This window comes from Citrus clementina, unplaced genomic scaffold (genome assembly GCF_000493195.1).
Source record: "Citrus clementina cultivar Clemenules unplaced genomic scaffold, Citrus_clementina_v1.0 scaffold_6, whole genome shotgun sequence".
Lineage (NCBI taxonomy): Eukaryota > Viridiplantae > Streptophyta > Magnoliopsida > Sapindales > Rutaceae > Citrus > Citrus x clementina.
In genome coordinates this window covers 17,374,311-17,401,590 of record NW_006262139.1, presented here as the reverse complement: position 1 = coordinate 17,401,590, position 27,280 = coordinate 17,374,311, and the positions used below count along the sequence as shown (strand labels likewise).

The window sequence follows — 27,280 nt, the reverse complement described above, 5'->3', positions numbered from 1 at the left end:
TACATTTTTTTCTAAAAAGATTTGGGAGTAGGAGCTGACCTTTTTTTTTGCACTGTGTACCAAACATCCTGTAATAAGTTTGGTTCGAGCAAGAATAAGCTTGTTCCCAAAACATTCGACGAATCCTTGACTAAGAAATAAAAGTGACAGCACCAAAAGAAAATGTTATATTTTGGCTTTAAATTTAAGGGAATTAATCTTCGAAGATCAATTTGGAGTACGACATCTCATATTCATTGAAAGGAAAAAAAAAAAGGTGTTAAATGAAAAAATATTAAGATTATAATCTAAGAGTTTAAATATATTAACCCTACTCAAAGGTAAGCAAATGTACGTTATCTTAACTAATGTATATCTTAAATTATCTATATGATAAATAGTGCTTGTTATCGTATATATATATGATTTCGCCTAATATAATCACCTTCAGGTCTTCATATTTTTAATTGTTGTTCAAGTAAAATAAAATTTAAGTTCAATAGCTATTCACCTGCCGCTAGCAAGAAAATAAAATTTATTCTAAACGATTCTTGAAGTTGAAGGTCACAACAGGTGAAGGATGATCTAAGACTTAGCCGATCTAAGACTTGGCCAAAGGTTGCTATACGCTAAGCCACCTTTATTTTTTTTAAAAAAAAAAAATGTCTTTTTAAAAGCTCAAAAACTTTAAAAAAAAAAATCTCTCTGCAAGACAATTTGCTTTAATTAATATTACAAAAATTAAATAATGTTAAATATCTTGTCTTTTCGTTTCAATTAATTGGATCATTGATAATCTCAATACTCCACTAGTGAAGGCACATTACAAATTCTAAAAAGTGCCCTACAATTATTGTTGGTTGTTGGTTAATATAATAATAACAAAAAAAAAATAGAAAATGAAAAAAAAAAATTAAATTGGTCGTAGAGAATGGTGGGCAATTTTCGTTTTGTGGCTTTTGCCAAATTAAGAATTTTTAATTACACAACATACAAAATCATACTATTTTTCTAAAACGATATTTGGGTAAACGTATCTTTAATACCTAGGGTTATAAACAAATTGTCATTTCATTTTTATACATTAAGAAAATGACTTGAAACATATCTACTATTCTTACTTTTTTTCTTTCTACAGTATATTTATCATATACGGGGTCGCATTTCATTTGAAATTAAATGCATTCCTACAAAATCAAACCTTAGTCTTTGCACACGCACTGTATGAGGCCAATCATTAAACTATCGTCAATGATTACTTCTGTTGATATTAAATATTACAATTTTTGGGGGAAAAAGCTATTTTTTTTATTAATCTCGAGAGCAACGATAATGATGTTTACCATCCTACACCAATTTTTTTTCCTTAAAAAAAAAAATTAATACTTACATAAGCAAAAGCAGAGATTTTTCAAATAATGTTGAAAATATGAAAATCGATTGACAACTGGTTTACGCTTAACTTTAGGGACTAAATTTGGGGAGTATGTATGATCGGTTCAAATAAATGGGAGAAAAAAAATATTTTCACTTCAGTCGCAAGCAAAGTTTTTAGCTTAGAAACAATACAAATAGAAAATTGATATCCGAATCGAATGTTTTCACCCAATAACAAAAAAATAACCGTAGTGCTCTATAGTGTTATAGTGCTAATTAAAAAATAGGGTGGATTTTTCATCTCCAAGAAACCCACCTTGATTCCTTATCAGAAAAATTCTCAATTCTCTTTTTGGGATTTCTACTCTCACATAAAGTTATTGTTTTGTCTATTCAAAAGTAGGAGAAGGCTTTTTATTAATGAAACGATCTTCAAAATCATTTCATTCTGGATTAATTTCTCTATCAAAGCAGGGGATTTTTAAAATTGTCACTGGGGCCTCCTGGAATTCCTTTTAAAGTCTGTTCAATAATTTTTATGTAAAAAGTTAATATTATTTTTAATTAACACCATATAATTTAGTCGTTATTCTTGTTACTATTGTGTCACAATTAGAGTTTTTTTTTTTTTTTATAAACTGAGGTTCAATCAAGAGCTAGAGAACAACAAACTGAGGGGTAGCAATCCCGTAAAGGTCATATAGAAGAAGTAAACTAACCCCAATTAGAGGATTATGGTACAAATTAAGGCCAATGGACAAAGAAAAAACAAGGTTCGCCATGTAATCTGCAACAGAGTTCGCCTCTCTATATACGTGCGAGATAGAAACCTACCAATTCTTATTGAGATACTCCTTAATACCATAAATAAGAGAGGAGAACTCATTGGTGAGCACTAACGGTTGGCCAACATTTGAGTGGCATACAAACTATCTGTTTCAATCTTGAGCCGTCTAACACAATTAAAGTTCTTTATTATTTCCCTTACAGATATTCAAGGAAAAAAAATGACAAAATTAAATGGAATAAATAGCGTCAGAGATTCATTTTTGAACATAGAAAAACTATTTGGAATCATTTTGGGTTTGGATTTAGTTAATTTTGTCATGTAGTACGCGTAGTGCTAGCATTTGCACATATAAATATTAACTTCATCTTCAACGATTAATAATGTCCCATGAGACTGTGAATGTGAATGAGAATTGAGATAGCTTGCTTCCATAACCGGCAACAGATTATCAACCGATATTTTGTGGTTACTGACAAATACTTTTTTATAATTTAAGCAAGTCTTCGAGCAATAATTTTGCTATTGCGACCTAATATAGTTCCAGCTTTTGCTTGGAGGGTTTTAAATTAAAATGGAATAATGAAATGATATAAAATTGGTGTCTATTTTTTTGACATATTTTTCACATGCGCTGCCACTTGTTTGCCAAGTATTGAGTAATCTTAAGGGTTCGTTTGGGATTGAGATGCTGTAACTTTTAAACGACAGCTGCTGTGGAAAAAAAGTTGTGATTATGAAATAAAAATTAATAATATGTAGTAAATATAAATTTTAAATAATAAGTTTGATAAAATTATTAAAGATATAATAGATTTTTCATTATACAAGTGAAAAATTATATTAATATAGCTTGTGAGTTACAGCAGTTAGTGTTTACCAAACATTTTAGTACTGCTGTAACTTTTAAGTTACAGTTGCCCAACTTCAATCCCAAACTCACCCTAAATTAGGTATGAAAATTACACATGCTTCAAATAATTTGTTGCCAAGATGTAAATAAAATAGGTATTAAAATTATTAGGAACCGACCGTCTGTTAATTTTAACATGCGAATTTAAAATCTGACACCGATGTCTAAAATATAAATAAAATAGGTATGAAAATTATTTAGTATGGAACAAGTGTTCACTTACTTTAAAATATAATGTTACTATGCTTTAATTCAAAACTGTATTTCAAATTCAGATTTACATTTAAAACGCGCCTAAGTTTAATCCAGATAAGGACTGTGAAAATTCTGTTCATTTACAAATACAAACAAGTACATTAGACGTATCGATTCTCAAGTTTGTGCTTATCATGAACGTGCAGAGATTCAAGGGAGGGGGCGTAAGAGAGTGAAAGGCAGCAAATCCATTTGGCCTTTTATGATTGCGATGACTTTTCACGCTAAGAGAGAGCTGTTGGCCGCGTTTCAATTTTCCATGTGGTGGAAGTTAAAAAATTGACGGAGACTTTTGATTCAAATGGGTAATAATAAGAACATTTGATAGGAAAGTTCAAGGAAGGTTATGGGCTTCATACGTGTAAACTCCACATTCAATTTTATCACGCTGAGGTGATGTAGCGAGAGTGTTTGTCCTTCTCTTTTGCCCTTTTTTTGGGTTTACCCCTCCATAATCAAATAATTATGAATAATTGCACTTCTAGTTACTCAAATTTGACATGTGCGCGATATCCCGTTGCATTGATCCTCGGTAAAAAAAAAAAAATTATATCCCTCCACAAAAGGTGGAGCCCCGACCCGACAGCGACGACGATAGTAAGACGTGTCGAGTTTTGCTATTTTTGGGTTAATTACCATCAACTCCCAAATTTTTTTTACAAATTACACTGCTCGCTCAAATGTTTTTTGAATTGATAATCGCATGCCATAATTATTAGAGAATTCGCTGTTCACCTAACTGCAATAAGGTAACTCTCAATTTACCGCATAGCTCAAATATATATGGAACAACTTCTCGTTTAATCCTTTTTCGTTTCTTCCACTTCTTTGTTCACTGTTGGGTCTCGCAATGCCTAAACAATCATGTTTCAACTTTTGTTGTTTTTTTTTTATTTGAAACAAATCCGATCACCGGCTCCTTTATAGTTCCAGAGATAAGCCAAGCCAACTTACAGTTCGTGCATCGCATACTCGGGCGTGAACACGCAAATAGCACATTCTTTACAAAGTAGGTTGAGACTTGAAACATCGTCATGTCATCATAGTTTCATAATTGTACAAACATTTTCTCGAGTACAATAATATTACAACAGTGTTGACGAAGAGTGTAGCGTACTTCTCATTCCACGAATGTTGGCTTTACCACAATTATGAATCCGCCAATACATGTACCACCCCTGCTGCCGCATCATTAGCATCGGCTGTAGATGTAGACGACTTACAGGCATGGAGAATGGTGCATATATCTGTTGTTTCCAGAAACTGCTCTGTGTTGGCAAGGATCAGAGGCCCGTATTCAAAAACCAACTTTTTGCACTGCCAAGATATTAGGATAAATTATCTATTTAGCTATCTACTCGAAAATGACTTTAAGCATATCTATCCTCAAAATTTGTCATATCTACAATTCATTGAAATCTCTATTTTGAGAAGTAGATGTGCCATATTTCATCCAATTTCTTTGATTGCTCTCACCTTTTTTGCAAACTTGTCCACAGAATTACATGCCTTCAAGAGCACCTCGATTATCTCTAGCTGAATGAAATAAAAAGAGCATAAGTAGGCTCCCTTGCAACACGAATAACTTCTTGGATAAAATTATTTTTGTGTAATGCAACTCTGTGACACATCTCCAGATATATTCCTAGAGATAGCTACTAAGCTACATGATACAATTTTTCTCTGAACAGGATAGCTAAATCACAACACATCACTGAATTTTTTGCAGAAATAACCAGAATGAATCATGCATACTGAAAACCAACAGAGGAGCAACAAAGATAAGCCTTTTTTCCCCCTCTTACCATATAAAATTAACCGTAACATTGTGGCAATATTCTTAATGCATGACAAAATGCCTGACTACTGCATGCTCATACACTGCCTTCCTTACTCTTTCGAAGTTTTGCATGGTTAAAATGATTTTCATCAATCCCATGCACACCAAAGGTATAATTATATAGGATAAATAAATGCATGGCTATGAAACCAGAAAACTGACTATCATAATTGTCTAGCATGCTTTACAGGGTTGTTCTTCTCATGATTTTATTACTTTTATTTCGCTGAACAAAATTTCTAGAGCACATTAAAAGTCTCCGCAACTCATAAATCCAATAGTCGTCAGGAGTTTCAAAGCCCCATGCTTATGAATTTCAAAGGCCATAAGTGAATAGGCAGCAGAAATAGAAAAAAACTGCAGCTTAAATAGCAAGAAATTATTTGATATCACTTTCCTTTTTATGGCTAATGATGACATAACAAACCTGTGTGTCAGGATCTTTCAATTTGGTTAAAACTTCTGAAACAGTATGGTGACAAAGCTCACAGCTATCTTCCCGAAGTTGTGAAGAAAAAATTGCCACACGTTGGCAGAGGTTGAACTTTTGGCAGAAATCCGCAGGTTGTATGGTGGAGATCTCCAAGAAGAAGAGAGGAACATAATAGTCCACTACACTGATGCACTGTGCTCAAGAAAAGAAGAATATAAATGATTCACCAATTAAAATCCAAACAATATCCTAAACTTAGATGATTACCTCCTCCTCGAAAGAATGCAAATGGGAGCATGACGAGTGAAGCAAGTTAATGATCTCAGTTTGGGTTTTGTTTTCAGCAAAGTAATCAACTGCCTTGGCAGTAAATTCCTCACACAACGTGCACAGATTTTCATTCCGGCCAAAATTTTCAACAGGTTGGCTTTCCTTCTCTTGCTCATGCTTGCTTACCTGCAAGACTGAAAAGGCAGCCATAATATCAACACACCATGTATTTTTAACATAACAAGATCTTTTACTTCAAAATGCAAAATGCATTCCTACAAATTCAAAAAATTGCAAATAAGAAATCATTTGAAGGCAACATTTTAGCAAGTATATAAAAGTTTGAAGGAGCAAACAAGCATCCTTTTAGAAGGCAATAGCCGTTTTACATAGGTAACATCCATCCCCCAAACTTGTTCTCATCCAATAAACAAAAAGGAGTAATATGTGACCAGCGCACAGAGAGAACGAGAAACAGAGAAAATTAAAGTATCTGGAATCACTGAAAACTTGCTTGATATAACTGAGTCCCTATTCTTACCAGATAACTCAGGTTCTCCCAGTTGTCGGGCATCACAAGCACAGCAAGCACCCATCAGAAAAAGAAACAACAGCCCAACTCTCCTTTCCATGGTACCTGAACAACCATTTAAAAGAAGCGTCAAAACCTCTTAATGGTATATTTAACAAACTTTCAGAATAAAAATGTAAACCTTGTCTGACCAAACCTATAGGGTAGACTACAATTGGTTAAACCTATTTTAGAAACATAAGAAACACAGATATATAAATAATCCAGTGAAAAACTTCAACCAGCTACTGTACTCATGGTGCAGTTTTGTATCTCCCCTTGAATTGAATACATCACCCCCTAGATCACTAGACTATTCCTATACATATAACATTCCATTCATAATAATCAATAAGCTTCAAAATAACTAAACTGGATTTGCACTGTACCAGCCTCGAAAATTAAAGGAGCTCCTTATACCTAGCCAAGCGACAAAATAAAGCCTAGCCTTTCTGAAATAACTAAATAACTTGATGCTTTTGCATCGCCGTATATTCTGATTTTAAATTCTAAATTTACTCATCATCGCAAAAAAATCTTAACAATAGAAACTAAAACAATTGTTTAGCAACTTATTGAAGCATGGCTAAACTCAGACTCAAGAGAAAATCCAAAAAATAAAAAATTAACTAATCTCTAAATATAGTAATAGTAACAGTAACAGCAACAGCAACAGCAACTATATACCTAAACCGGAGGAAAAAATAAATAAAGAGATTGCGGCTGAAAGAGGAAAAAGAAGAACAAACGATCCGTTTGGCAGCTGAAACTTTGATAGGCGATTATGAGATCCAAAACTTTCATTTATGTTTATTTCTTGTCTTTATTTCCGAACAGATATAAATTCGAATATTGAAATTAAGGAGCGAAGATGATTAAAAGATTACCTTGGTAGAAGATTTGCCGATATCTATAGGACAAACAGAGAGACGGGGAACTGATTTCCTGCGTTGAGTGTTGTGTGGGTTAAAACGAACTGCGTTGAATTGTGCTGCTTTGCTCTGTCGCTTTTCTGAAGTTATCTGCATGTGAGGGTTCCACTTCTCTGCGGTGAGCAGAACTGCAATGTTTCTACAATTCTACAAGCTCGCTTACGTGTCGGGATCAGAGTGGAAGGCTTAAATCATGCACCGATGGTACAGAGTGACTAGGAATAGATGAGCTAAACCTCCAACTTGAAAAATAAAACACCAATAAGAGATGAATTAAAGAATATTACGAGCCATATATATATAAGCAACAAAAAGAAGATTTTTATTGTTTTTTCCTCTCCTTTTTATCAATTCGTTGACTGTAAAAAAATTATTAAAATAAATAGATACTTGATAATTAACATGTTTTGTTGCAACAGTTGAAGATTCTCTAATTATTGATTGTATCATGCTTTGGAGGATGGCAAAAATACTCACCTGATTCGGACCGAACCAAACCTGTTCGTTATGGATTGGGTAATGAAACCGGGCCAATCTTGAGCATTTTATTATAAAATATATATTATTTTAAGTATTTATATTTATTTGACTCATGTATTATACATATCTAAAGTTTTAAATATTTAAAGTTTATATTTTCATGTCAAATTTTATTGAAATAAATTCAAAATTTATAAAATAAAAAAATAAAAAACTGTACATATATAATATTAAAAAATATATAAAATCCATGGTACCTAAATTAAAATCCGTCCCGGACGTCTAAAAATTACATCCGGACGGTCCGGGCATTGCGATACCCGCACCCGGGGTCAACCCTACTTTGGACCAATGACAAGGACGTTGGAGCTTTCGTTTTGAACACTTAAACGTTGTGTTTCTGCTTCTGCTTTCCGCTCTTTCATCGTTATTTAAAAATTACCAGCATTCCGAATGCGGTGCAGATTAGCATACACTTCATTAAGGCAATAAATCAACAATCATTAACCCACCAGCCACGTTTGATCTGCTTAATGCTTCCACTTCGAGAGAATTTAGGCCTTGGTTGTCCATCCCTGAATTCAATTCTAATTTGAAATATTTGAAAATTACAGAATACATGGACTTTGAAAACAATCATCATCAAGATCACTATATCGATATCTTTTTCTTACAGACATAAAATATATATAATCTAGTCATAGCCATTACATGAAAAGAACAACCCCAGTACAATATCATAAGTAGGCTAATGTTTAGATAACAATCTCAAGGTCAAGGTCATAAATATCATAAACATCCTAACAGACCAGGATAACATCTCCCAGGAAAGATAAAGCAGAAACAGTAAGGAAAACTAGAAGTTAGAGCTGATTGAAAGCTAAGGAAGGCCACTCATTGCATTATCTCAAGATTAAAGTTGGCTTCTTTTTCTTGTTTTGCTTTGCCAAGAGCAGTGAGAATCGAGCAAACCCGAACTTCTTCCTCTTTCCAGAGAATTGCTTGCGACAATTTTCCTTCTCAGCCGTCCGAGAAGAGGGAGTATCCACTCATTGCATTATCTCAAGTTTAAAGTTGGCTTCTTTTTCTTGTTTTGCTTTGCCAAGAGCAGTGAGAATCGAGCAAACCCGAACTTCTTCCTCTTTCCAGAGAATTGCTTGCGACAATTTTCCTTCTCAGCCGTCTGAGAAGAGGGAGTATCCCCATTTTGTTTGCTGAGAATTTGGCCTAAAGATACTTTTCTCTTCCCAGTGCCTTTTTCTGCCATCTCAATCTCTTCCGGAAGAAGAAGCTTCCTGCTAAGGATCTGCCCTATTGATAAGGTTGGCTTCAGAGTGGGAGTTGGCCCATCGCTGACCATATTCAGTCCATTTACATCACGCAGATGTGAATCTTTCCGATGGTGAGATGGGTAAGAATTCTTAAACTTGGTTGAATTGTGGACAGAACGTCTCTTCTGCCCATTTTCAGATCTCCATTTGCGAAGAGCTTCCTCCACTGCCAGCTTCCCCCTATTTGCAGCTTCTACTCTGTTTAGAGCTTCTTCCAATGCCATCTTGCTAGTTTTGATTTCTTCGGTGGCTTCCTCCACCTTTTTTAAAATTTCCATTTTTGAAACATTTGCCTCGTCAACCGGAATCATAGCATCCACCACTCTCTTCTTAGAAAGTTCCTCGGCATCTTGAGCCTTGCAGGTCAGCGACGAGTATTCTTCATAGGTAAGAGTTACTACTCCTTCGGGTTTTGGTGAGAGAACTCCAGACAAGCCATCACTGTACGATAAAGCCTTGATCTCTGCAACAGCAACAGCTTCTGCTGCCCTAGCTGCTTCCTTCATCTTTCTCGCAGCAACCAATCTCATCTCAGCTGTCTTAATCTTAGTTTTGGTCTGTTCAATCTCAGATACTGCTCTCAAAACTTCCGATCTTGCTGCATCTCCCATTTTTTTGAATTCCTCTGCCTCAGAACTCAGCCTTTGGAGCTCCCATGAAATATCCATGGTATTGGTATCATCCGAACCATTAGCATCTTTTGCCAATTGTAGCTTCAGTCTTGTTTGCTTTAGCTCTTCCTCAAGAGATGATACCTTTGAGGAATTCAGACTCAATCTTTCGCGGGTTTTCTCAAGTGAAAGTCTCTCCTTCTCTAATTTCTTGTTACCAGATTCAACAGAAGCTCGAATGTCAGCGAGATCAGTAGTAGTCCTGGAAAGGTTCAACTTAGCCTGTTTCAGTTCCATTAAGATTAAACCTGGAACTGAAGACGGATGGGTGTTTAAACCTCCCACCAAGTTGTGACTGGCACCCTCAAGACTTTCATGGTTATCCTTTTGTACTTCTTTCAGCACAGGTGGCATATTCTCATTACCAGAATTCAAATCAGCTGCCACATTCTCGTTAGCTGACTTTGACTCAAGTGTCGCATTTACCTCGGATGCTTCTTTCTGTAGTTTCAATTTTAATTCTTCAACAATCATTTTAGTTGCTTCCAGCTCTTTTAAGACTTCCAGTGTTTCTCTTTCTTTCAGAATCAAGTCCTTCTCCAACAGGGATGCTTGCTCCTCCACATTTCCAATATCAACTTCTTCCATGTCATGCTGCCAACAACAGAAACTTCTCAGCACACAATCAAGTAATCTGAAAATCAAACATCTACAAATGCAAATGTAATACAAGATACCAAGCCGAATATTTTTATTATGTGAAGGAAATGACAAAGTAAACTTCTAGCTTCTCTGAGGGGCTCTACGAGCGACATAAAGCATCTTCCAATGACAAACATAGGTACAATGTAGGAAAACCGAAAACACCAACAATTAGGGCAAGCGTACATTTATTGGCACATACGACCCATCTGAGGCAAGTTTTGCACGAAAATGCCTCAGTAGAAGCAGAATCGAAGAGTCACCAAGCCAAAAGAAATACAAGGCTCCGAAGTTTCTCTTTATTGCGGCTAAAGAAAGCTACGGTCCGACCACACACAATTATTGAAATGTTACTTCACTCCTCAGGCAAAGTAAATCAGTCAACTGAATTATAAGAACCCCTTGCGGAATCAGCCTTAAGGGGGTAATTGGTTAACAAAAATTTTATACTGGCAACATTGTTTCGCAAATCGTTGAATCGCATTCTTCATAACAGACCACAATCAACTAGAAGAAGAAAAATTGCTTCCGAGGTAACAATAAAAAAGAGACAAAAGATAGAGAAAGTCAAACCTCAGGTTCAGAGAGTTTATGTTGAGAGGGCTTCCAGTAACCGATTCCACCGAAACGACTAACGGCTTCTTTAACGGACTCAAACGGCGCCGACGTATCGATCTCAGCTCTCACACCAACTTCAAAGTGTTTGTGCTCCATATTAGAACTCGAATCTAGGGTTTCAGCCATCGACGAAAGCAAAACTAGCTACAGCAGAGCAATAAGTTCAGAAGTTGGAAGTAAAGATTGATTGCAAACAAAAAAAAATGTGGTGGATGATTGATAATGGCGAGAGTTTCTGATCCGTTACTGTACAGAAACTGCACACTTGGGGGAGTGAGTGTGTCATGGAGGGTCGGAATAAAGGGAGTGGGAAGTGAACTTAAAAGACCAAGTATCCGTTTGATTTTTCTCTTAGGAATTTACTGAAATGTCCGCAACGTTTGCAAATATTTTCTGAATGTAACTGCGACAGACGGAGGAAATAAGCCTTTCTAATTTTACCCCTGACGGAAAGAGGATACTTAAGAAACAAGTGACAAGTCAGGTACGAGACAGGACAATACTATGTGGGTCCCACTGCCGGGCGAATATCAACTGCTAGAAATAATAGGGTTTAATCATTAATGTGTCTAACGGGCATGTGGACTGTGGTGGGATCCACTTTGGACATCGGAAAATACGGAAGAGATGCGATCGTTTTTCTTTATTGTGGAAGATATAATATTACAGTTTTGACTTTCAATGTTACGCGTGACTTATTTATTGAATGGTAAATATAAAATTATTTATTATTTAATTTAATAAATAACACGTTAATTAAAATTAAAATTAAAATTTAAATATCGAGACCTTTAATATTATTCTTTTCTTAATATTTTTTGAGTTTCGAGAACTATTTTAAGAAAGCAGCCAGTTAGCTTGGTTTTTTTTTCCCCCTAATATTGTTGAGATTTAAGTTTTCATAATAAAAAATTAAATAAAATGAAAAATGGGTATTATTTACGACATTCTGATATTACTGCACAAACAAAATTTGTGTTAAAACTTAAAAGGATCCTAATAAGTGAATTAGTAAGTATGCTAAGGGAGGTTGCTATGTTACAGATTCTGTAGTAACATACGCACCCAATGCATGCACCACACCTGTCCTGCATATGGAGAAAAAGCATGCAATTGTTTTTGTTTCGTAGCTAGCTAATCAATCAGGAGCTGGCTAAGTTGGATCTGTATGTTACAGAATCTGTAACTTAGCCAGCTCCGTATGGCTGAGTATGTAGCGTGGCTCAAGCTCAACAGTGAAATTTGGTGAGATCGAGAACGACAGTACCAATCCTGGTGATAGTCAAGCTGTAGATTCGCGGCACGTGTACAAGTTGTCATTAGTTAAGTAAGTTGAGTGAGGCTCACCCCTGACTTTACTCTTTGCTTTCTCCTTTCCCCTTTCTCCAAACACACCATCATTGGGTGACCGTTGCAGTTGTTATCTTTTAGGGTAAAAGATGAGCAACGTATGGTGCCGTTGCAAAACAACTTAAAATCAAACTTTACAATTACAATTTTTGTTTTTTTTTTAAGAAATAGAAATTCAATCGGCTTATAGAGAGATTCAAATATAATTTATACTCTCTTAATCTTGCTTGTTGCCTTGTTTATTACAAATGAGATTGTTTGATTAATATAAATATTTATTTATCATTTAAAAAAAAAAGAATGAAATACACAACTCCAGGGACCAGGCCTAAGCCTCGACAACATAACACTCAACTTCATCCAGGCCACTTAGCCAAGACGAGGAGCGGTGGACAATGCTATGTTTTAGGAAGCCCAAAATCTTATCTTGAAAATGTGATACTAAACGCACCATATCAATATCCTGATTACACCCCTCTTGTAAACAAAGAACTGCCACGGAGGGTTGCAACAGCTTCAATATATTTGTTATTCGCATACCTGGGCCTAAGGTAGTTGAGCTAGAGACAAACTTGTACGGGACTGGCTCACTGCCTTATCTTGCCGAAGTTGTTGAGAGGGTAAGTTGACCAATCACAAGTTTCATATGGATGAGAACGTGGGCTCTGCGATAGGATCCCAGTTAAATTGGAAATTAAAAAGAAAACTTCTGTGACCAACCGTGTTGGTCACATGAAAACTTGTGATTGGTCGGGATTGAAGTGGGAGTCCATCTCAACAAATATTTCTTATTTTATTAAAAGATCATGGGTATTGATACAAATTGCTCTACCTTATATGCATATATATAATCAATAATAATAGAGTTACAAACACTTTGTAAAATTAAGTGTTTACAAATTGATGTAGTATGAGGAGATTGATTATATAAAATTATCAAGTGCTTATATAATTACAAAAATAAATGTTATTATTTTTCAGCCAATCTGTATGTGCCACATCAGTTTGTGCACATTTTTTTTATACAAAACTCTTTGTAACTCTATTATCATTGATATCTTATTTATTAAGAATATTTAGCAACTTATTCACACTACAAAAAAAAATGACTTTTAGGGACAAATATTTTGTGACAAATTAAAATAATTGTCCCTATTTATGGTATATTGGGACAAACGTTAGCATTTGTCACTAATATTTAAGAAAATTGTTCGCACATTAGTTAGGCGCCATAATACTTAATCCTTTAGGGACAATATTTGTAATTTCTGTCACAATAAATTAAAAAGATTTAATTTTATTTTTTTTAAGACAAATACAACCGTCCCTGTCACTAATCTTAATTAATTATGTCACAACTCATGCGTATTTTTTTCCCCAAAACACTCTTCCTCCCTAATTAGGGCACTGATTCTTCTATCTTCGTATTATAATCCAATTTCAGAACCATCAATTTTTTGAAACCTAATCAAATAGGGAGCTCCTATGTTACAATTAATGTAACATACACACTCAACAACAACAACACAAATAATAGGCCCACACAATTTGTGTGGTTGTTGTTGAGTGTGTATGTTACATTAATTGTAACATAACATTTGCCAATCAAATATGGATTTCTCTTATTTTCTTTCCTTATCACAATCGAATTTCACCCTTTTATTTTAATTTGTCTATTACAAACCCTAAGGCAACTCTACTTTCTCGCCTCCATCCTTTCACAAAAACCCATCAATTTTTTTGTCCTTCTGCTGTAATCCAAAGCTTCAATTTGCTCTGCTCTTAGTTTTAAGAGCAGCAAGGTAATCAAATCATGGTTTATTGCCTTTATTTTTTGTTATTTTTAATCGTCCACTAAGTTTGTTATTCTAATTGCTAAAATTTGTTGTTGGGTGTTGATTTTGATAGACATTCTGCAATTGACAGCAAGATCTTGTTTTTATATTCTACAATTGGTAAGCTGCAATAGTCTCAAACACTAAATTTCTTTAAATTTGTACTTTATTTTTCTTTTTTATGCTGAATTTATATTTTCTGGAAATTCTTACAAGCTATCCAAAATTCTTTCTATCTCTGGAGTACTTATTTTTTCTGTGAGTTCTCAGATAATAGTAAAACAAAACAAATTTTAGTGAATTAATTGTGCCTATGTATGATTATTATTATTTTCTTCTTCCTTTTCTCTTCTTCTTCTTTGTCCAATGAGAGGGAAAAGGAAAGGGAAGGATTGAAAATGTGGGGGTTATTTAAAATAATATTTGATTTATGCTGGGTTATCTTCAGTGGTATTGTAAAGTATTACCGTAGTGTTCTTGGACCATAATAATAGTGTTGAGTAGACTTATCCTTTATTTGTCCCTAGTTAACCGTTAATGCAAATTTTGCTTGGTTTTATATAGCATGATTGTTTGGTATTATTAAGAATTAGAGTATTTTGATGTTCTAGTTTAAAAACTGAAATTAGATGAAATTATCCCAAATAGTTGGTCTTTGGTTGAGCATGTTGCATCTTGCAAAAGATAACATATATTTTATTTAGTTCCATTTTGGGATTATTGTGATTTTACTCAATATTTTCCAGTTCCATTTTGAATTTTATGTGATTTTCATTTTTCTTCTCTGGAACTATATGCCTGTAATGACCAAGTATTAATTTCTCTACCATGTATCTTTTCTACATTGAGAACATGTAAAGTAGACACCATCAAAAAGATGATTTGACAATTAGATTACACAAGTCCAGTACACAATCAAAATTGAATTCTAATAAACTTTTCAAATCATAAAAAGCTAAAAACAAATAATAAAGTTTTATGGTCAAGAAGTTAGTGTTCATATAAAAAGGGAATATAAAGCTTTGATTAGAAGAAATAGGCTTGTGGACTCGCTGCAAGTAATATAAAGGATATTGCAGTATATGGTGTTCTTATCTTAATTGCATCATTATTTCTAGAAGTGTGGTTGGAGAACTTTTGTGCCATTGTCTAATTGTCACAAACTCTTCTTTGTTTTCTCATGTGATTTAATGATATAAATAAATCAGTTGGGAGGTGTGTAAAGGTTGATCTGGCTTGTTAGAGTGGTGATTGGTGATTAGACATATTCTTGTCCAGGAAAACAAATTTAATTTCTTGCTTACTTGGTGGACAGCTAATTCATAATTTTATTAAAATCCTAATAGGACAATAATTTGGAGGTGCAAACGAGAATAGGAAGTGTCTTTTAAAGTAAGTAAGACTTTTTTATAATAGTTATGCAATTTCCAATGCTTTTTGCTTTATTTTTTTTTTATGAACATATATCACTACAATTATAGTTTCTATGATTGATGAATAATTTTTTTTTTTTTGGGGAATCATTGATATAAGTATATTCATTATTACATGAGACATCTACTAAAACTAACTAGATAAATTTATTACATGAGACATCTATTATAATTATAATTTGTTTGATTCGTTGGTTATTTCATGATAATTTATTTTGCTCATTTTTTTTGCTTCAGAATCAAATGAATGATCTTGTGAACCAGCAACCCAATGCATCAAAAGATCAAATCTTTAATTAGGTTGTAGGTGAGCATACAAAATCTACTCTCACTTATTGTCATGGGATTCGTAGAGTAGATGTCTTTGGAACACAATCTTTTCGAAATGAGAGTTTGAAAATGTTAGAGGAAGAGCGAAGTCGTAGGCAAGCTGCAGAAAATGAACTTAAGAATATGCAGGAAGAGATGAATGGAGTCAAATCAACTCTTACAGAAGTTTTGAAATACGTTCGAGCACAAAAGGAGGCAAATGCAATTGAAACTTTTGATAGTTAATGTCTTATGATTTTTGAAATTTTAACAATTATTAGAGTTGTTTACAATTTTCAGTACTTCTTTATCGGATAGTAGTGATATTAATATTTGATTATTTTTTTTATGAAGTAGTATAAGATACAATTTTAAAATGGGTATTTCTCGTTATATGCTATGCATTTGTTGATAATTTTCATGAATTAGTTTTCTCAAATTATATTATTTATGCTAAATTACTTTATGAACTAAAAATGCTGCGACAAAAATTGTCTCTAAGATTAATTAGTGACAAATTTATTAGATAGATCATTATTTTTTGTAACAATAAAAATGTCACTTTTTTTAATTGGAGATTGAAACAATGTCACTATTTACATTGTTGGCTGCTGAATAAATTGTTACAAAATTTAGATATATAATGACTGATTTTATATCACTAATATATTCATTGAGACAAAATTTTACATCACTATTGAGATGACTGAATTAATTGTCACTAATTATATTAATAACAATACATTCAAGTGTCATATTTAATTTGGTAATGACTGAATAAATTGTCACTAATTGAATCTATAGTGGCACATTTCATTGTCAATAATGATCATCAATGACTAATTTAATTATCCCTAACTATTTAAATAGCGACACATTAACAGTCACTAGTATCAACATAATGACACATTAATAGCCCTTAGTATCAAAATAGTGACAGATTTATATGTCTAAAAATATGATTTTAGTGACAGATTTTTACTTCTGTCCTTACTTGTCATAAACTTATATTTGTCAATATAAGATGTGTATTAGTGACACATAATACTTGCGACTATTTACTAATTGCCACTATATGTTTTAGTGACGGTGGCAAATGCGACACATAAACAACGACATATAGTCTGTCACTAAATTTATTTTGTGACAGATTTTATATATATAGAGACATTTTTTTTCCATCACAATAGATCATTTTTTTTGTAGTGTCATGTTAAGTGAGACTCTTGTTTGTGTACATCATTACACTTTTGAATCATTACTCATTGCAAAGCAGCAAATTGTGATGCAAATTGTGGTGTTCATCATAGTGGTGGTTACATTTGAACTTATGGTTGGTCGAAATTGAAGTGGTGAGTCCATCTCATATAAATATATCTTGTTTCACTAAAAGATTATGGATATTACTATGAATCATTCTACCTAAATTATTTAAGATGGACGATATTATGGAGTACCTTTCTTCTAGCCTCTATATGTGTGTGCGTATTATGTTAGGAATATCAAGTTATTTGATTTTATATCGGATTTAGCAACTTGTTCGTGTTTAGGGATGGCAAAATCCGGGTCCGGGTCCGGGTTTAGCCTTCCCGGTTCCGGACCCGGACGTCATTTTCTTTTTCCCGGACCCGGATTAAAACCCGGTTTTTTCCATCCGGGTCCGGGTCCGGGTTCAACCCGGAAAAATCCGGGTTCCCGGATTCCGGGTTTTGAACCCGGATCAATAATAAAATTTCAATTTTCACTTTCATTATTAGTGATAGAACCAAAACACAACTAATGTAACTAAAGAAAATATTAATAGAAACAAAAATATGAGATTTACACTGGACAAACAGCTCCTGCAACATATATAATTGTCTACCACATGAAGTTTCTAAAATCTAAACCTATATAATTGTCTACCACCAACATCATTAAGACTTAAACAACAAATCACAATTAATGGCTTAATAATCCAGTACTCACAAATCACAATTAATCAACTCTCTGCAAACTCTACAATTCAAACAGCTAGTGTGCAAACTCTACAATTCAAACGGCTGTTTCAAGTAATAAAACAGTCACAAATATAAATCCATAACAATTACACAAGTTCAAATTAAAAATCACAAATCCAAAGTTTAAACTTTTCTCCATCATTTTCTATTCTTCTTCACTTGATTCATTGTTGTTCACAACTCACTCATCAAACTTTCATCAATAAGCTGTTCTGCAGAAAGTATTGCTTCCTCTGGAATTCCATCTAAAAAACATGAATAAATCATAAAAATAAAAAACAAAACAGCTAGTTAGTAATAAATTGATATTATAACAAATTAATTTATTTTATGTAATAAATAAATTTTCCATACCTTTTAGGTTGTGGTCAAGCCAAAACCAATTTTGAGTACACACCAACGCTTCCACTGTAGATGGCTGAAGTCTACTACGATGAGGACTCAAATGTCTACCTCCAGTGCTAAAGGCGGACTCGGAAGCAACTGTTGATACAGGAATGGCCAAAAAGTCTCTCGCAATCTTTGCAAGTATAGGATATTTGCCTTGATTATTCTTCCACCATGACAAAATATCAAATTGACTAGTTGAAGGCAAAGTACTTTCCTCAAGATAAAGCTCAAATTCTGTTTTGAAATGATTATTTTGTGAGTTCTGATTTCTAAATGATTCCCACTCATCAGCCATCTCATCTAAGTCTAAGTCTACCATAATAGAATCATCTGCTGCAGCACCTTCAGAACTAGCTGAACCATTAACCCCCCAATTTGCATTTGATGAATATTTGACTTCATACTCATGCACTAAATCAACAAATAATTTGTGCACCCTTTCAATTTCAAATTCAGCTCTTTCTCCATAGATTTTGGGAAATAGAAAGTTAATTAATAACATTTTACGCCTAGGATCTAACAAAGTACCCACAGCAAGAACTCCATGAATAATATCCCAATATTTGTCATACTTCGCAATCATCTTAGTGGCCATATTTTTTACCCCCTCAATTGGTGATTGTAACCATGCATTCATTGACAATCTAATTTCACAAATCTTGCTAAAAATTAAATTAGATGTCGGATATCGTGTCCCCGAAAAAAGTTCTGTTAACTTATAAAAACTCTTCAAATAATCACACATAAGTTTTGAAAAATTCCACTCCAACTCACTAGGCAAAGATGTATAATTTCTATCACGCTCCTTTAAACGAATAAATACATCTTTATACAACAAAGATGTACTAAGCATCAAATAAGTGGAATTCCACCTAGTTTTACAATCAAGTGCTAAGTTTTTAGTTTCTTTAACACCTAATTGTTTTTTGGCAGCCTCAAATTTTTCAAATCTAGAAGGTGTTGCTGTCCAGTAATGGACACTCTCTCTAATCTTTTCAACTTCTTTGTGGATCACAGATAAACCATCCTTAACTATCAAGTTTAATATATGTGCACAGCAGCGCATGTGAAGGAATTTCCCACCCATAATCATTGAACTAGCTGAAAATTTCCCCAACAACAAATCAATCATGGACTCGTTTGCAGAACAATTATCAACAGTTACAGTAGACAATTTCCTATCTATATTCCACTCCATCAAACACTCATACAACTCATTGCACATAACTTCACCACTATGTGGAGCCGGCACATATATAAACCTAAAAATGTAAAAAAAATAATCAAAATATTAAATAATGCAAACATTCATTTATGTTGAAACGAAAAAAAAAAATCTTGAGAATATTACCTCATAATACGACTTCGCAACACCCACGAGTTATCAATGTAATGTGCCGTAACAACCATATACCCTTTCTTTTGGTTACCAGCAGTCCACATATCCGTAGTCACTGCAATTCTACTGTCACAAGCTTCCAAAACACTCATTGCCTTCATCTTCTCAATATCGTAAAGTTTCAAAATTTCAGCCTTCATAGTGTTTCTACTTATAGTCTCAATTGAAGGTTGGAGAAGCTTTAACAGTTCGTAAAACCCAATATACTCAACAAATGATAGCGGAAGCTCATGCATTACAATCATTCTAGCTATAAAAATCCTCACTGTTGCCATATCCCACTTTGGTTCAGTACTATAATTACTAAGAACAGTAGTTCCATCTGCTTTAGAAGAAAAAGAAAGATGCATTTGCTGCACATTCTTGATTGACCTTCTAGGACAACGTTTCGCATGATTAATCAAGTGATTAGTGCCCTGAGAATAATGCCCTTGCATAACTAACCCACAATAATTACAAATCGCTTGAACTTCCTTGCCTAACTTAACTTTTTTAAAATGATTCCAAGCATCAGAAACTAATCTACCTGAACTGCTCCCTTCGCTGCCAGCGCCTCGTTTTTTTGAAGCGCCAGCAGTAGTATTACCCATACCCCTACGGCCACGGCCACGGCCACTCCCACACCCACCCCCCTGCTCTACTGTTGTTGAATCATGTTCTAATTCAGCAGCTGTATCATTATTTTCTGCTGCCATATCCATGCCAACCCTCACACCCACACTTTCATCAGTCTCGGAAACATCTAAATCAACTCTTTGTTCATTTTCCATTACGAATTTAACACCCTACAAGAATTATGTCAAAACAAATTAAACTAACCCATCATTCCTCCAATTTCTTCCATTTTATATTTATTTTTTTACTGTAACAATGTTCGAAGTTCTAACATTTCAAAAATACATTTTTGAATTTATTAACAGCAACAAATCCATTAACAACAACAATTTATTTTTAACTGTAACAACTTCCTAACATTTGAAATATACAATTTCGAATCTATTAACACCAACAATCAACAACATTTCAAGCATAAATCAGTGGTATAACAGCACAACATTTCAAGCACAATCAACAATTTATTTTTAACTGTAACAGCAACAGCAACATTTCAAACATTTCAAACATAAAATAAAGTATAACAGCAACTCACGCCGGTGAATCAAACGAACTGCACTGCTGCAAGCATGCGCGGTGGTGACCAAAGTGCTATCCTTGTAGGACTCCTCACCCAGGGTATCCAACTCAGCAATTGCCTCGTCAAAAGCCTGGTAAATGGAACAACAGAACACAACAAAGCGTGAGTTGCTGTTAATTAATTAATTAATATAGTGTATTTTGGATCCACATGGTTGAAAAAATAGAATGCTAAACATGTATCCAGACACTTAGATTACATATTTACATTTCTAGCTATACCAAGATAGGGATATTAATCTATTTTACTTTTGTCAGTGGAGGCAACCAATTAATCAGCAGGGTAACAACCATAATTCATTAATCTATTTATATAAGTGAAATCACAAGTTTGATTGCGCCAGGTGGTGGTGTCATTTACTACTTACTTTTTCTATTGATTTCATTGTCAAATTTTGCCTTCAAAATTATTGTTCTGGCTTGATTTTGTATGTTTTAGATAGTGTATCACGAGTTGTCTCTAAGTGAAAAATTCTCATCAAAATAGAGCCAAAGATGTGTTAACAAACAAGACAGATGCACGCATACATATGCCAAATAACATACGGATAAGACATATACCCCCATATTAATCATTTTTGTATGCTGGGATTTCAATTTGTTGTGCAAAATCTTCTTGCTTAACTTCGCTGTTCTAAGTGGGACGAGCTTATGGTCATCTACGTTGGCGTCAGTCAATTTTTTTCAATGTTATCTTTTTCCTGATCCTGATCCTTAGAGTAAGAACATTTCCTTATCCTGGGCTAGACTGAATTCTAAACACATTATGCGGCATGATCTTCGACTGATCCCCAACATTCTCATAAGAAAACCCAACCCAGAAAATTCACACAAGGAAATCAAAATCAACAGTAAAAGGAAATGTAATTTTCACAAGCTTCTTGAACCCAACCTTGCGACGACGGAACCCAACCTTGCGACGGTGGCGAACCCAGCCGAGAGTTGTTTGACTTGCTTGCGGGACAGCGGAAGGCGGAAGGCAGCAGAAGCGGCGGCGGCACAGCTAGGGTTTGTCTTGTTTGGGTAAATCGCGATTTGGGTGTTTGAGACTTTGAGTTGCAAAATAGAATTAGGTTTTTTTTTTTTTATGTTTGTATTTATATTTACTAATAAATATAATTAAAAATAATATAAAAAATGAATCCGGGTCCGGGTTCCGGATACACGGGTTATCCCAAACCCGGACCCGGACCCGGATTAATCCGGGTTATTAAAACCCATTCCGGATCCGGATTTTTTTCCTCTCCGGTACGGGTTCAACCCGGCCCGGATTATCCGGGTTCGTCCGGGTCCGGGCCGGGTCCGGGTTATTTTGACATCCCTATTCGTGTTAGAGAGGAGATACTAGTATTTTGTATACATCATTGCACTATTGAATCACTACTCATAGTGGAACAGCGAATCGTGATGTTCATGTAGTGGGATTCAGTGGGCTAGCTGCAGCCTAAAGCAGTATCCAAAAAAAAAAAAAAAAGTGACATTATCTTCGCAATTGTAAAATTGACCAATCAATCCCAATTGCATATTGAAATTTTCTTGTGCATCATGTGCTTGTGGTTTGGTTATTCAACAGCATGTGGGCACCAAATTTTGAGTGATCATTTGAAAATAGTCAAAACTTAAAAGCACAATTTGAGTATAAGCAAAGTACGATAGATGATATTGACTTCATAACAAGATCTTATAAGGTCACTCTGAAATTTAATCATCTCCACAAGAAAACATTATTAAATATATAGCGTTGCATTGCATTTTGCATGACGCTTGTTGGATGATACCAAAGGGGCAAAACGCGGGTTTGGTTAAAAGAAATAATAAATTAAAAATTAATTAAGCATGCATCAATGCATGACTTTTTACTTGTGAAAGCGTCATTTACCAATTGCTATTCTAGCTTCAATTTGCCTCTTTCTCCCTAGCTACTTGTAAACTAAGTACCCCCTTTCATAGACTTGTTCTTAGTCGTCTCAAAACTCAAATTTAAAATTAATATTTAGCTACGAAAAGAAGTTATCCAATCATATCTCGACAGATCAACGTTCATGCACCAAAAATTTTTTGGTTGGTAGAAGCCAATCGCATCTCAACGCACCTCCATCAAAACTATGTTACTGTTGCTGTGACTTTACTGTAAGTGATGTGCAGAAAATATAAAAACGCAACAAAATACATGAAATATGTAGCGAAAAATTTAATATGAATGTGCTTAATAATTTATATCATAAGTTGAACCCATATATGATTAAGAAATTAAGAGCTAAGTTAATAGATTGTGATAAGGACCACACGGGATAGGCGTAGGTCATATTTTTCCACCGAGTTAATTTATTGAGTGAGAACTATATCCTATATATGTATATATTAAGAGGGACCATGCATGTCCACATGTCTATCGTTACAACCCAATCAGGGTTGGTTCATATCATCATCAAAAGGGTCCTACTGATCGAGCCCTTTGTCAGCCCCACGATAGTGTGTTGCATGTTAGTTGGGATAAGCTTTCATTTCATGGAAAATATATGAGCATAATACACTAAGTAATATCTTTTAATAATCAATCAATGTATTTGTAACATTGAATATCAGGATCAAGCTTAATTAAAATTAATATATCTGGCAAAATGGTACATAGATTTGTATTCTATAGTAAAAATTGAGAAAGTAAACCAGCCAAAAGTCAGATACGAACGTAGTTTTATAAATCTAATGATCTAATTAATTTTATTTATGAAATATTTTTATGCCCACTTGCCCTGGAGAGAGTGAAATCAACATGGTTATAAAGCAAGAAATAAGAAAAAACAGTCAAATTTTCCGTAACATCGTTAAAAAGTAACAGATCCAATTAACAGTCAAACTTGGCATTAAAGCTCTAGCAAGGGATGCCACATCTTGACAGATAAAATAGAAAAAGGGCAAAAAAAAAAAAAAAAAAAATCTTTTATGTCATTTATCAATATATTAATTAATAAATGCATGTACAACTTGTTCTGTATATATTAATCTCCAGTGACTACAATATTTGGCTCTTCAGTATACAGTTCCCATAAGACAATTAAAGATAAAGCTGCCTCCTTCTTCTCTTCTTCTTCCTCTCCAAACTCAACAATACCATCAATAACATTATCCAAAATGTTTAGTGCAAGCCAAGATCATTCCCAAAATTTAATCCAAATTAAGCAAGATGACAAGTTCTTCTTGAGGCTTTTGTCCAAAGAAAGCTCAATGGCCAATCCTTCTCTCAGAGTATACTATGGAGAAGGTGCTGGTGCAGTTCCATTTATGTGGGAGTCTCGGCCGGGTACCCCAAAATGTTCATTCAATGAAACAACTCTCCCTCCTCTCACTCCTCCTCCTTCTTCTTATTTTAATTCTGATAAAAATCCAAACAATAAAAAATATACAAGATCCAATCTCTTACATATCTTGTTTCCCAAGATGAATATGCTTAAGAAAAGTGATCGTGGGCCATCATCTCCTTCTTCATCATCTTCATCATCAAACTCTTCAAGGTCATCTTCGAATTTTTCAATGGTTGTGCCTATAACTAGTCCTAAGAAATATCATCATCATGCCCGGAGCCGGTTTTCGAGTAGAGGGTCATCGTTTGATTCTAGGGCAGATTATGAAGATGCTGAAGTCATTGGATCATCACCAACTTCAACTCTGTGGTTTCGTAGAATTAAAGGATGTTATGGATGGTGATTATAAAGCTTTTTTTTTTTTTTTGGCCATGAATCTAGCCAAGGTACTTTCTTAATTATACTTATGTTTAATTTGCTTAATATGGAGTCTTAATCACTGTTGATCTTCTGCATGTAGTTGTGACATTAATGTTGTATGATCTTCGTATTTTTTAATTGAAAAAAATGGTATGCTTTTAAGATGCATTTAATCAAGTTTCGTTAATTAGTCATCAGTACTTGTAATATTATTTCCTCTCTAATTAGTAAAAGAAAATGAAAGAACCTTGCTTTTGTCTTCCTTTTTCTTTTTGTACCAACTATTTAAAGTTTGCATGTAACAGTATAAACACAAGGAAATTTAGTCAAAGCTCGTTGATTACTTGATTATACGGATTACTATTTCAAGAACAGTGATATCTAAATTTCATTAGTCTTGTGACACTTTCTGGGGCTATAACCTAAATCATTTCTATTTAGAAAATATTATTTTGACAAAAAATTAGATTACAAGATTTTGAAAAAAATATGAAAAAACATATCTTGATAAAAAGTAAGTTATCTATAATTATATCTGATCTTTTATTTTATTTTTTTATATCTTTAATCAAAATTTTGTAACCAATTTTTATCTAAATAGTAAAAGTTTAAATAAATATTTGAGACATTTAGGGTAGTTAATCAATTGTCATTAAATTAAAATTTAAAAGTCTCTCTTGTGTTTCTCTCAGTCCGGTGATAATTATTTAATGCAAAAAGGAAAGATAGGTAGAGGTTTCCACCTTTATATTAAATTTGCCCTCGCTTCTTCGGAATCTTCTCTTGCCTTTCATGTCTGGTCCTCGTCCATACTCAATATTGTCATTTTATTGAAAGAGGAAAATTGCTGGCTGTTCTTAATCAATAACCTGCATACATTAACTAACCAGCAGTCTCAGTAGTCTTTTTCTTTCTTTTTACCTTTTTGGAATTAACCAATCAGTAGTTTATTAACCTATTTTCTTTTCCTTCATGGATATTAAGCCGTCTCTGTCCTTCAAATTAGCTCCATTGTTGAGTTGCCCTATAAAGGAAAATTTGTGAATTATCAATACTAAAACATATAGAATGGAAAAAAAAAACTTTGTCTTACATGCATGAAATGGCACAAGACAGAATGATCGTCCTAATTAATTAACATGGATAACTAATTGCGAAGATAATACTTAATTAATCTTTTAGGTATAGTACAGAAGTTTATGGGCCTACATCAACCAAAAAGTTAGTTCATGAGCCTAACTCAACTTAAAACTTAGTTCAAGAGTAAAGGATTGTCCAAGTCTTATATACTTAAGATAAGTTTAATAGTGACATTTTCATTGATATCTCCCTTCATGTGCAAGCCAGTCTTTTTTATTGGTCCTTGTTACGCAATAAGGTAGTGTGAGCTCATTTTTGTATGAGTTTAGTTGTGATATTATTTAGAAGTTTACAGGCTAACTCAAATAAAAAATAACTCGAAAGTTGATGGTTGTTCAAGTATTATATACTTGACCCAATTTCAATATTCAGTCGATGTGAGATATTTTACTTAATGTATAGAACTTGACACTTACGAAAGTTCGATTTAGGTATTACTGTCATGTTTACTCGAAACAAGGATGTATTATTTAAAACTAAAAAACAAAAGTTGATTTGCTCAAATTTATATTTTGTTGTGGCAAATGAGATGATGACTAGATACTAAACAGTTGTATTAATGCTTTTTTGGTCGAATTTGCACTCTAAATTTAATATCCTTAACTAATGCAACAATAATAGTTGTAGGAGTAGAAGTGGATCTTTGAGTTATTGCCCAAAAAGTTCTTGGGGTGCACTACGAATTTGCATACCTAGACTCCCTGCAGATGTTCGATCGTAATGAATTTATACATATAGCAATCACAAACATTTAAAATAATAATAATAATAATAATGCAAGTATTACGCAACAGCGGCTCAGCCTTGTTACTCGTTTATAACCCCCATCTTCAAATTACAAAAATAGATCTCTCTGTACACTTGCGAGAGTAGATTTTTGAGTTGATATTGGGAGACTTTCGAGTTGTACTGCAATATATATATATATATATATATACTTACTCTATGTAAATTTTATATTTACATTTTATAAAATGCCAACATCGCAAGTAATACGATTACTTTCTATATTAATGATAATTGATACTCAACCCATCATAGAGAGCTGGCTACGGTACAGCTTCTATACCTTACAGACTAGCTTAGCCAGTTCCCCAGGGGTGCCATTTGCGTGCTTTGTTTCCACGTGCAGGGACACGTGGAGTGCATGGAGTGGGGGGTGTATGTTACAGAATCTGTAACATATCCACCTCCCCCATCATAGTCTCGAATATTAGTAATTCTTTTAAGTTTGTTCCTTTGGTTAATTTGTCTCTAGCAGCCACACGTCCCATAAGATTTACCAAAAGCTAACACAATGATAAAAGAAGTTGTACTACATAAGTTCTCATTCTTTTACTTTATTTAATAAAATGAAGAGGAAGCTTAGCTTTAACAACTCAACACTTGCTGTCCAAATCCTCTGTTTT

General features: G+C 33.9%; 2 protein-coding genes and 1 long non-coding RNA gene across 3 annotated transcripts; 1 reads left to right on the top strand and 2 right to left on the bottom strand.

Annotated features, from left to right (window-relative positions):
- Window positions 1-4,162: 4,162 nt before the first annotated feature.
- On the bottom strand, window positions 4,163-7,538 carry LOC18039632 (prosaposin). The gene is made up of 6 exons (XM_024182757.1): window positions 7,313-7,538; window positions 6,396-6,491; window positions 5,852-6,048; window positions 5,579-5,776; window positions 4,788-4,847; window positions 4,163-4,628 (listed from the first exon to the last, which is right to left on the bottom strand). Exons 2-6 carry the CDS (start codon window positions 6,484-6,486, stop codon window positions 4,461-4,463), a joined length of 714 nt encoding a protein of 237 aa, XP_024038525.1. The 5' UTR covers window positions 6,487-6,491; window positions 7,313-7,538; the 3' UTR covers window positions 4,163-4,460.
- A 966-nt stretch (window positions 7,539-8,504) lies between these two features.
- LOC112097446 (WEB family protein At2g38370-like) lies at window positions 8,505-11,394 on the bottom strand. Its single transcript, XM_024182821.1, has 2 exons — window positions 11,055-11,394; window positions 8,505-10,433 (listed from the first exon to the last, which is right to left on the bottom strand). The coding sequence occupies exons 1-2, from the start codon at window positions 11,223-11,225 to the stop codon at window positions 8,895-8,897; spliced, it is 1,710 nt and encodes a 569-aa protein (XP_024038589.1). The 5' UTR covers window positions 11,226-11,394; the 3' UTR covers window positions 8,505-8,894.
- A 2,628-nt stretch (window positions 11,395-14,022) lies between these two features.
- Window positions 14,023-16,383, top strand: LOC18038091. The gene is made up of 3 exons (XR_002904906.1): window positions 14,023-14,251; window positions 14,358-14,404; window positions 15,955-16,383. It is a non-coding gene; the product is annotated as an uncharacterized LOC18038091 (long non-coding RNA).
- The last annotated feature ends 10,897 nt before the right edge of the window (window positions 16,384-27,280 follow it).

Coding starts and splice junctions, on each gene's coding strand:
- LOC18039632 (XM_024182757.1), bottom strand. CDS start 6,486: ATGGAAAGGAGAGTTGGGCTGTTGTTTCTTTTTCTGATGGGTGCTTGC. Junction 5,777..5,851: donor TGCATTCTTTCGAGGAGGAG/GTAATCATCTAA, acceptor TCTTGAGCACAG/TGCATCAGTGTAGTGGACTA. Junction 4,848..5,578: donor TGAAAGATCCTGACACACAG/GTTTGTTATGTC, acceptor TATTTCATTCAG/CTAGAGATAATCGAGGTGCT.
- LOC112097446 (XM_024182821.1), bottom strand. CDS start 11,225: ATGGCTGAAACCCTAGATTCGAGTTCTAATATGGAGCACAAACACTTT. Junction 10,434..11,054: donor ATAAACTCTCTGAACCTGAG/GTTTGACTTTCT, acceptor TGTTGTTGGCAG/CATGACATGGAAGAAGTTGA.